The sequence below is a fragment of the Heterocephalus glaber genome, unplaced genomic scaffold (assembly GCF_053883595.1).
Source record: "Heterocephalus glaber isolate CG9 unplaced genomic scaffold, H.glaber_assembly_v1.0 deba00001689, whole genome shotgun sequence".
Classification (NCBI taxonomy): domain Eukaryota; kingdom Metazoa; phylum Chordata; class Mammalia; order Rodentia; family Bathyergidae; genus Heterocephalus; species Heterocephalus glaber.
The window spans coordinates 1,680,070-1,690,415 of record NW_028258414.1 but is presented as its reverse complement, the minus strand read 5'-3'; the positions used below and the strand labels follow the sequence as shown (position 1 = coordinate 1,690,415).

General features: G+C 45.1%; 1 protein-coding gene across 1 annotated transcript in view; it reads left to right on the top strand.

Moving 5' to 3' along the window:
- The first annotated feature begins 6,653 nt into the window (after nt 1-6,653).
- Nucleotides 6,654-10,346, top strand: part of Aldh1a2 (aldehyde dehydrogenase 1 family member A2) — an 88,508-nt gene continuing 84,815 nt past the window's right edge. Inside the window, exon 1 of the mRNA XM_004855737.3 lies at nt 6,654-6,785. Within this exon, the coding sequence (XP_004855794.1) occupies nt 6,669-6,785 (117 nt within the window). The 5' untranslated portion in view covers nt 6,654-6,668. The remainder of the gene's footprint in view (nt 6,786-10,346) is intronic.

The following is a 10,346-nucleotide window of genomic DNA, read 5'->3' as shown; positions in this document are numbered from 1 at the left end:
AACTCCTCTGGGCAGAAATGTTACACGGAAAGTTCAAGCTTTTTAAATTGTATTGCACAAGATTTCCTTTCTCATAACAAAAAAGTTTGAGTTCTTGAGGTTGGCAGGTAGATGCTGCCCTAGTCCTGCTCTGTATTCATTAGCCCACAATGAATCTATTAATGGAATATGTAAGTTTGACTAATTGGATACAAGACGTTTCTTCAGATTTAAAGGGTAATAATAAAAAATTTAAACTGCAACACCAGATCAAGCATTTAAGAGCTGATAAATGTGAACTGGAAAGTGCAAAATTCCAATATAAATTAGTTAATTGCCTCTGTTAATTTAGGTGAAATACATTAGCAGAAAGGTCAATCCATTTGAAGCTTGATGTGTTTTTCAAATATTAAATTAAAAATAGCCAAGCAAGAACACTGCCAAGTGGGAAGGTACGGAATCCATGTTTCCAGTCCAGAGTTTGCAGAGCTGACTAAGGAAGGACACGGTGTCCTGCAGACTTCTCTGTGGTCTTCAAGCCAAGCTATGCTTAGAGACCCCAGGGACCTTGGTGAACAATACCAATCTGTTGGGTCCCGTCTACAGTTGGGTAGGACCAGGCATCCACGTTTTAAATCTCCCTAAGTGATTATATTTGGATCCAGGGTTGAAAACCATTGGACTAGTCCATGAATGCCTGCCCCCCTGATGAAGCAGGTAGCAACATGTCTGTAGCAGGTATGCAAGCATTAGAAACACAACATAGTGGCACATGTAATGTTCTCTTTCTGTCTTACATGTGGAGGGAAAAAAAAAAAGCTGCCTTTGACTTCTCCTGTTTTCTCCTCTCTTTTTGCCTGTACTGAAATGTCACATGCTTGAGATCACAGAATTTGGATTTAGGAAGTGGAAGGCAATATCTCAGTTTCAAGTATTTGCTTTTGGAAATCCCAATTTTACCACTAGTTGTCTTGGTAGATAACATCAGTTGACTTTACATTCAAAAATGTCAAAGGAGTTCCTTGTTGTGCCATTTTTAGAGAATGTTATCTTTATCTTTTGTGTCCCCCATAGCACCTACAAGAGTAGAAGGCGTACAACAGAGCCCTGAAGGGATTATTTCTCTTCTGACTCCCTTTCACTTTGATTCTGCACCAGATAGTCTGACTCTGTCTCTTATGGCCCTTGAATGGCTTTCTATATTCAGTTAATGTCATTCTAACCTCACTGTGAATTTGAGGGTGTACACCTGCCACACGCTTCTTCCATGTTCTTCATAAATCCTGTGTTGGTGCTTGGCATATCAATGCAGTCAGTGAATATTTGCTCAACTGTAGTTATTTGACCGTAGAGGGAGGAAATATTTTAAGCTTGGTAACAGCAAACAGGGACTCACGGATGAGCCTGGAGCAGGCATAGGCATGCCCAAAGCTAACCTCTCCTTGTCCTCTGGGGCTGACCTCCAAAGTGGATGTTTGGGTCCAGCACTGAATACCTCCCACATATGCCCTGTCTTTCACACAATGAACTATGTGGTCGAGAAGAAAGAAACTAACTTTCCTCTTCTGCTGTTGACATCTAAAGTGTTCCTCATTATTGTTTCAGTGGCCCATTCTAGCAGGTAAAAAAACGAAACAGAAACTGTCCACTTCATCTAGGTTTCCAGTGACTATCACCATGGGACCCTGTCCCAGATATTTTCCTTGAGAAATCCTTATGGCCAAATATCCCGTGAGTTGAACATTTTTCTAAAGGCAAAAGGACTTGGGAAGGAGGTGTGTGCACAGCAAAGGGAGATTGCCATGGTAGGGAATAGCAGCAAAGAGTTCTGTAGAGAAGTGAGGGATTTTCAAAGTAAAAAAGAAAAATGTGAACCAAGGAACAAATTGGCCTGATAAACACTATTGTTCTTTCCCTAAAAATTAAATATCTTTTAATGAAAATTCTTCTTCTAAATTAACTGAAGTCTAAAATTCGTCTGAGTCTATGTTTTCCTCCAAACGCGTTCAACTTTGATCTAAAGATTTCTCGCTAGTGTCAAACGAAACAGTACAGCGAGCTATCATGTTCACAAGGACAAGGTTCACTTGCACATACCCATGGTCAGCTGCAGAGGGCGCTAATGCCTTTTCCTCAGGCGCTTCGGGAAAGGCTCCAGAGCCGGAAGTCTAATTTCTCCCTATGTTGTTAAGAGTGATTATTGATAAAGTACTGAGCTCAACTCTACCCAGATGGAAGCCGCGAGAACACAGATTAAGTAGACTCTGGCTGTACAACAAAAGCAAATCCAGTTCTTTTAAAATAGTCTCCTGGGAACTCCCATGGAGGATATATTTTAAGAGGAGAGAATTATGTTGTGTATCGGAACATAAATTTCTCCAGTCATAACCAGTGAGTAACTTACTCCCTGCAACTACAAATATCCCCTCCACAGGCTGTAGTGACCAGGGCCACTTTAAGGAAGGCAGGGCTTAATATCTAGAGAATTTTTATGGTTCATAAATGCCACTACCTCAGTCTCTTTTCTTCTGGATGCTAGGAAGAGTATAATTAAGTGAACATTTAGATCTCCAATAAAAAGTTAATATTGACATTAAACAAAAAATAAGTGATTTTATTTTATAGACATTTTCATAATGGATCCAAAATACTTCATTAAGCATTGCTGGATAAAAATATGTAAAAGCTTTTTATAAGCTTTTGTTAATAAATTAAAGACCATTTCTCTATAAATATAACTTGCATTAAGCTTTCCTGTAAGAGTTTTCAAGAAACATTTCAAATAAAGTGGCCAGGCATATCCCATTTGAGATGAATGAGACCATTAGGGAACACTTGCATCTGAAATAAGCCCTGAGATCATTTCGGATACAACCTAAGGGCCCTAATTTAAAAAAAATATTTCAAACAACGTGCTTCTTCCAAATCATTAGACTCGAGATGTTTAAGGAACCGATTCTATTAACGCAGAAGGGGGAATTGCCCTAAGGTGTGATTTATTTTTGAGGATAAATTAAAAGGCAAGTGTATCTGTTAGAAAAGGTGGGCCATCATCAGGGTCAGTAAGGGAGAGAGGAGGGACACTGAGCAGGCCACCTGCAGCTGAGATGGCCCTGGACAGCCCAACTCCCATTCCAGGGATGTGCAGTTATTGTCAAAACCAACGTGTATCTTTCTTTTATTTTAATTTTAATTTTTTTTATTTTTAATTTTTTTTCTTTCTTGAGGGGATCCGTGTGCTCTGCCTGGTTCCCTGGCTGATTTCTAAAGCAGGGCTCTTGACTTGATGAATACTTTCATCCCCTAACTGTGTCAGAAAAGAAGCCTAAACTGTCATAGCTTCATCCCCTGAAGTCAAACTTTATGTACAGCTGATGCTTTAAAATTACAACCCTGCCTTCTGGTATTTAGGTCAGGAAATATGAGGCAAGAATTTATTTTTCTCCTCTGCCAACTCCAGGATATTGGCTCCACCAGGCCTAATAAATTGTTTTCACAAGGAAATAAATAGAGTAGGCTGTAGCTTAGGTTTCCTCGCACAGGTTTCAAACAAGACGTATCCTAAACAATAAATAATTACAGGTGGGGGAGGGTGAGAAGAAGAAATGTTGTAAGGGTGGGAAAAATGTTTCATGACCAAAGTGGGGAAAAGACTGAAACTCAGAAATGTTAGGGATATGAATGAAGCAGGCGTTGGCAAAGACTGGCTCCTTGAGGGTTGTGAAGTCTATGGAGGAAATGAAAAGATAATAAAATAAGACAATAAAGAAAGAGGACAGGGTGGTGGTGGGGAATAAGGATGTGAAGCCTGCCTCACGTGTATCAGGAATGTACGTCCTAAGAACAGAAATCACCCAGAGACTGAGAAAGTACTGCAGTTCTAGTTCATTGTTCTCTGCTAAATTTTGTCCCCACCTTGAATTAGAGATTAGACAAAAAGTGGCTGCAGTCCTGAGCTGAAAGAGGGTTGAAGGTTTTTTCCTCCCAGAGGATTACTGCATAAAGAAAAAAATTCTAAGGAACCTTTGAACAGAAAAGCACACAGTAAAAGATTGGGAAAAGTCAAAAAAGGCTTAAGATCAGGTTGATCAAATGTTTTTTAAATTTTTTTTTTTTTTTGATACCGAGGATTGAAGTCAGGCCCTTGCTCTTTCGAGGGAGGAGGCACCACTGAGCTAAATCCCCAGTAGCAAGTGTTCTTTAATCAGAGAGGGTAGGGAAATTACCTCCACTTACAGTGAAAGCAGTCAACAGCGTTCAACTTTTGCTCACACAACTCCACAAAAAGTCTCATTGAATCGCTCCATGTTGTTTCAGGAACTGAGACAGGCACGAGGGAAAGGGAAGACACTGTCCCCGTGCTGATGGCTCCTCCGTCTAGTCTACTCTGAAGGTGAACACAGAAGAAGCCAGGAGAGACCCATTCAAACCAGCCAGACAGCCGTCACTGGTCGCTGGACGACGTCTTTGGAGATGTTTGTGAGAAGAAACCAAGAGACAGTTAACTACCTTTCCTGCCAGAGGAGGAGAAAATCTATTTGCTTTATCTCTCTGCCTTAATAAATGCTAAGAATCTCGTCACTCTTGGGTCTTGCTCCATCCTCGGGGAGGGAGTTTCAAATCCCAGTGATGGAACTGGGGTCAGCAACCTAAAGGTGAGCGAACAAGTCTGTCTGTGCCTTGAGAAGAATGTGAATCAGTGGTTCTGAGTTTGTAACAGCCTTTCTCTGAGGCTTCTGAGGACTCCTGCAGTCAGGCCTCCATAACCTGGAGGTAACTGGTCCGCTAGGCTCACCCCTCCCTGCAAACGCCTCTGAGGTCCCCGGAGGAGTTGTCAGTCCTCTTTCCAGAGCGCCCTTCCCTCTCCTGGGAGCCTCACTCCCCGTTTCAGGCATCACTCAAAGGTCAGCTTCCCCATAGACTCAGCCTTTTCCCCTGGGAGCTGGCAGACCTCGCCTTCCTTCCACTTGCATCAGTGACTCTCCCCAGGGCACGGCAGGACCTCCCTACCTGTAAGGAAGAGCTCCAGCTCGGCCTGGCCAGGGCTCTCCGGGCCGTCTGCGCTGCAGCCCCAGGCATAGCAGCCTGCAGGGAAGGTGCCCAGGGCATCTCTGCGGAACCCTGCCACGGGGACCGCGGCTCACCCTGGCTGGGGACCTCTTTCTCACCTCAGCAAACCCGAGACCTCACATCTTCAGCCCTCACTAGTGCTTCTTGCCATGTCCGCTTTTCTTTGATAAAAATGCAGCTCATGAGCATATACCAGGATTAAGGTATCATCTTGGGGCCACAGAAATCCCCTTCGAACTGAAAACCTCAAAGGGTTTAACCGTAGGTCCGTGGATCCTCCGATTCATTCATGCTGCTTTGAGCAGATACTTTGGGTTCTGAGCGCCTGGAATTTACTTCTACAAAACCCAATGCTAAAACGGAATAATTTTTTTTTTTTACCTACTTCCATTATTGCTTAGCATCTAAGCACCAAGCGTTAGGCAGTTTCAGCTACTGAAAGCGTCGAAGGCAAATGCTTCCGAGAGGACACTGAACCCAAAAAGAAACAGGGTTCTGCGGCTCTTAAAGGCGCTTAAGAGCAAATCAAGGAGTCGCTTGGTAGGATCTCCCAGCCACGCGTCTTTTCCGTGGACACAGGGTAGAAATAGTGGTTTCCGGCAGAGTAAGGCCCTGCCACACTCACGCTGGGCACGAGGGAGGGAAGGACCTTATAGGTGCTTCCGGGGGACCTCTAACTTAGCCCAGTGATCCCCCCAAAAGTTCATCCTGAGGGGGCTCTCGTGGTCCACGATTGGCCCTCAGGAGGACGCACAGACCAGAAGGTGCTGCTTGGGGTACAGAATACTCACAGCCCAAAGGGCAGGGAGTGAGGACACCCGGGCGTGGCAGGATGACAGCTGTGCTGGGAGAGTGACCTGCTTGGTCCTGGGTGTGGGCTGGGGCGTGGAGGGGAAAGGACACGAGGGAAATAGGGAAGAGGGGAAGGGGCAGAGGTGAGGCCCAGGCCCCCGGTGGGCCCCAGCCCGCGGCCCAGAGCGGGGCCGGCAGGGGGCAGCAGTGGGCGGGAAACACCCGCGGCGAGCGGCGCTCCAGGGTCTTCGCTGTCCCTCGGGGCCCAGGGCCCCGCGCCCTCGAGGGGACGGAAGGTGGACGGCGGCTCCCCTCGCCGGGCGAGGGAGGGCAGCGGGGCTGCGGGCGGGACCTGGGCGCCGGGTGCCCGCGGGCTCGGGCCAGGTGCGGAGCGGATGGGCGGGACGGCGCAGCGCCCGCCGTCGGGGACCGGGACCGGGACCGTGGACAGGAGTATGGGCCGGGTCGGGACTTGCGAGCTTGGCCGGGCTCGTGGGCGGGTCCATGACCTAAGGCCGGGTCGGGACCGTGACCGAGGGCCGGGACCCTGGAGCGGGTCGGGATGTGCTTGTCTGGAGGCGCCCGTAGGCCGGGTCAGAACCGTGGGCCGGGTCGGGAGCGTGATCGTGGGCCGAGCGGTGTCCTTGGCACTGTGTCCGGGACCGGGACCGCACCGGGCCGGGCGGGACCCGCGGACCCGTGGAGGCCCCGCCCCCGCCCCGCCCCCGGCCCCCTCCCCGGTCCGGCCCGGCCCCTCCGCCCGCTCCCTCCAGGGGCGCGGCCGCACCTGCCTATATAGAGCGGCCGCCCGCGCCCGCCGCCGCGCCATGACCTCCAGCCACATTGCGACGCCGGGCGGGCGCGCCGCAGATCCCGCGGCGCTGGTGGCGGCGCTGCACCTCCTGCCGGCGCCCACGCCCAACCTGGAGATCAAGTACACCAAGGTAGGGTGCGGGGCCGGGTTCGAGTCCCGCCGCGTCCCCAAGAGCGGCCGTCTGGGCCCCGCGCCCCATCTCGACCCGGGCGGGGACTTCCCGGACCGCGGGAGGCAGGGGCCCGCGCCCCAGGAATGCGTCAGCGGCTGCTAAGTTCCTGGAAGACTTCAAAATCCGTGAATGCGCGCAAATGGGCATGGTCGCTTTTGCAGTGAAAAACTTTTTAATAACGAACTCTGACATCCTAAGGTTGCGAGCAGGGTTTTCTTTTTCTTTTCTTCTTGTTGCACCACATTTAAAAAGAACGCGCGGCTGCTACCTTTGTAAATTGACTTTACTTGCATCCCTTGGGACGTTAAAAAAATTATCAGTTACATACGTGGGTGGGATTGTTACAGCATTGGGGCAACAAAGGGGATTTAGAGTAACATTTTTTGGGCATTCATTTTGCAGTTCTCGTTTGATTTTCTATTCCTACCGCAAATTTCTTCCACTTAATGTAAATATATGTGCACACTATATGGCTAAAGGTGTATTCCATCATGCTTATTACAAGATAACCTAAATTTTGTAGGAAACTAAATTGGCTGTAGCTTAATGGTTGAAAGAGAAATATAAGAAAGTCAGAATCCTGGGCTTTTACTTGCCTCGAGTTTTAGGGTACAATCAGGGTGATTTCTTTTTCTGAATGTCGATTTGGGAAGGATTTAAAGTACCTCTTAGGGATTTTACATGGTGTGACGAATATTTGAAAGGGTTTTAATGAGAAGTCGTTAATGGTTATAGCCCTTTAGACATTGTTTGCATAACAATAGTGCCAGTTCGTGACACCTCTCGGGGCTGAGGAGCGGGCGGGAGAGCGTGCGGAATAAAGTTTTGTTTTACGAGGGTCTCTAACCTCTTCAATCGCCCTTTGGAGATCTTAAGAGGCAAGTTCAACCCAGCAGAAAGGACTTAGCCCCCAGGGTTTGTGTTAGTCTTACCTTTGATAGTTTTGTTTCCCTCCTGAAGCCTCCCAAGCCCCCAAAGCCGGTTTAGATACGCAGCGCGTATCTCCCCCCCCCCCCGAATTTAATTTGGAAACTCTTCCCGTTCTCTTGTTTCTCTAACTAACCCCTCTCTTTTCTCTCTTGTTCTCCCCCGGTAGGAAAGACAACTGATTTATAGCTAATTGGAGCCTTTAATGTGGAGTCCTTTAGCTCTGGGAAGACTTTTATCCAGTATCTACTTTCCCACTTATTACAAAGAAAAACAATCAGAAATGAAATAATGGATTGTAACTCGATTCTTTAATTTGTGGGGAGGAGGTTCCTTATTTTTGTCTTGACAAACAACCCTCGTAAATACTGAGTAACACTAAAGGGGAGTTCTTTCCACAAAACTTGTAAAACCAGGTATCTGTGGACATTTTCCAGCCTGGTTCCTTCTGGGCTCTTTGGTGAGACTTCTAAATTTCCTAAGACAAGTGTCAGGCACGAGCACTTGTGGTGTGTGTGTGCGTGTGTGTGTGTGTGTGTGTGTGTGTGTGTGTGTGTAACTGAAAAGCAGCGGCTGCTCTTTTGATAGCCCAAGATAATGGGTAATGATTTTTTTAAAGAGGAAAATAAGATTAATGGAGAGGTTTGAGATTTTTATTCACTTATGATCAGAAGTGAGGGAAATTATATTAGCAATTTCAAGCAGAAGAACGAATAAGGTAGGGTGGGCAGAGTTCTTTAGAACCACGTTCATTAGGAAATTTTAGAGTAATGGGTAAAAATTACTATGCTTTAGGGTTCATTGAAAAATCATATGAAACAACCTAATATTTGCATCAGATAGTGGTACTATAAGAAAAGATATCAATCACTTTTGGCTTTTTAAACAAATACATCTTTTCTGAAGGATATTTCTGTATGATTTTTCCATGTGGTTTTGGGACCAATATAAAGTCACTACTTACAAAACACTGATAGATTATGGAAATTCCAAGTAGCTTGTACTTAGAATATTTTGCACTTGAGATCATGTATCTTTTTGTATTTTTCACCACTTTTGTTCTTATTTTAAAATAATTTTACAGATTTCATAAAGGGAATGGAAGAAATGATAAGAACTGAAAATGATTGCCTTTCCTTGTCAAAGTTCCAGTAGAAATGCTACAAAATTGAAGTTTCACCCCCAAGTTTGCTGAAAGGATTTTGTGTTAACTTTTAGGCAATTACATCGTGTTTTAAAAATAAGCTTACTGCTCTGAAGTTCCAATATCTATTTTAGAAATTATCAATGGCAGTACCACTTTTAGATTCTGTCTACTGGTTTCCCTAATACAGTGAGCTAGAGCCCATGTTTTAAAAATGATTTCTTGTTAAGAAAAAAGCAGCTTTTAAAGATTGTGCTAGTGAAGTAAGAGTGGTTGTTGACACGGGAGGTACAACTAATACTCTAGTATTCAGAGAAGTCTGTAATCAGCCAGAACAGCATTCTGATGGTTTTTAGCTCTGCTTTTATGGATTAAAGTTTTACTTAGCTGCTTCTGTTTTATCAGTCTAGTTTGTAGAGTTTTGTATGGTGGACTATACGATAGGAATACACAACACTGTAAAATCAAGGCTAAGCACTTTATGGACTGCCCCTGACTTTTTAGGCATGGCTCCTGGATCCCCAGGTCTTTCGAATCTTGCAGTCTTGATCCCTCTTTGTACCTTCTCAGTTGGCTTTGTCTTCTCCTCTGGCTCTACGAGCAGCCCTCGCTCACCTCCACACAAGCATTGTACCATTTCTCTATCAACGAAAGTTTATGCCCATAACTGACAGTATCAGGTAGGGTTACCTCTTCTTCCAGGACCTGATGTATGAAGAGTTAGAACAGAGGGAGGCAGGAAATATTTATTGAACACTGACCTACTGTGCTAGAAGAGAGAGAGAAAAAAAGAGGCAATCAACTGAAAAATTAGAGCTAGTCCATTGGATGGCTAGTGGTTATTTTATTAAATACTGTTTTCTGGGGTCAATTTCAATTCAATTCAATGGGTGTTTGAGTGGCCACATTCCTATTAACAGTGCTTTTTACTGTGTGGGTTAGATTATGGAAATGTGTGCTTCTAGGAGCACAGGATTCTATTAGAAGAAAACTTGTCAAACATGGTAGTACAGTTGATAAATAATAATGAGAATAGTAATAGTTAGAATGCCACTTATATTTTTAGAAAGCCTAATGGCTTATCTAGCACCTACCACTTTTATATATTTTTTTATTCTTGGAAAACCTTTTGGGAGAAAGAGTAGAAAAAGAAATAATAAGGAAGATTGTGGCCTTCAGTTTTAGAAATGAAGACAGCTTTCTTTTCCATACACTTTGGTTTCCCTAAGTCAGTGATACATTCTTTTGAAAGAAAGTTATTTTTTGTGTTGCTTCTGTTGGAAACATGAACGGAATATGAAACTGATTTGCTCTTCTTAAGAAGGAGTAACCTTTTATAGCTTTTTATTTCTTGACTTTAAATTCCTCCTCCTCCTCCTCCTCTTCCTCCTGCTTCTCCTCCTCCTCTTCTTCCTCTTTTGAGCATGTGGAACAAGGTTCTTGTTTAT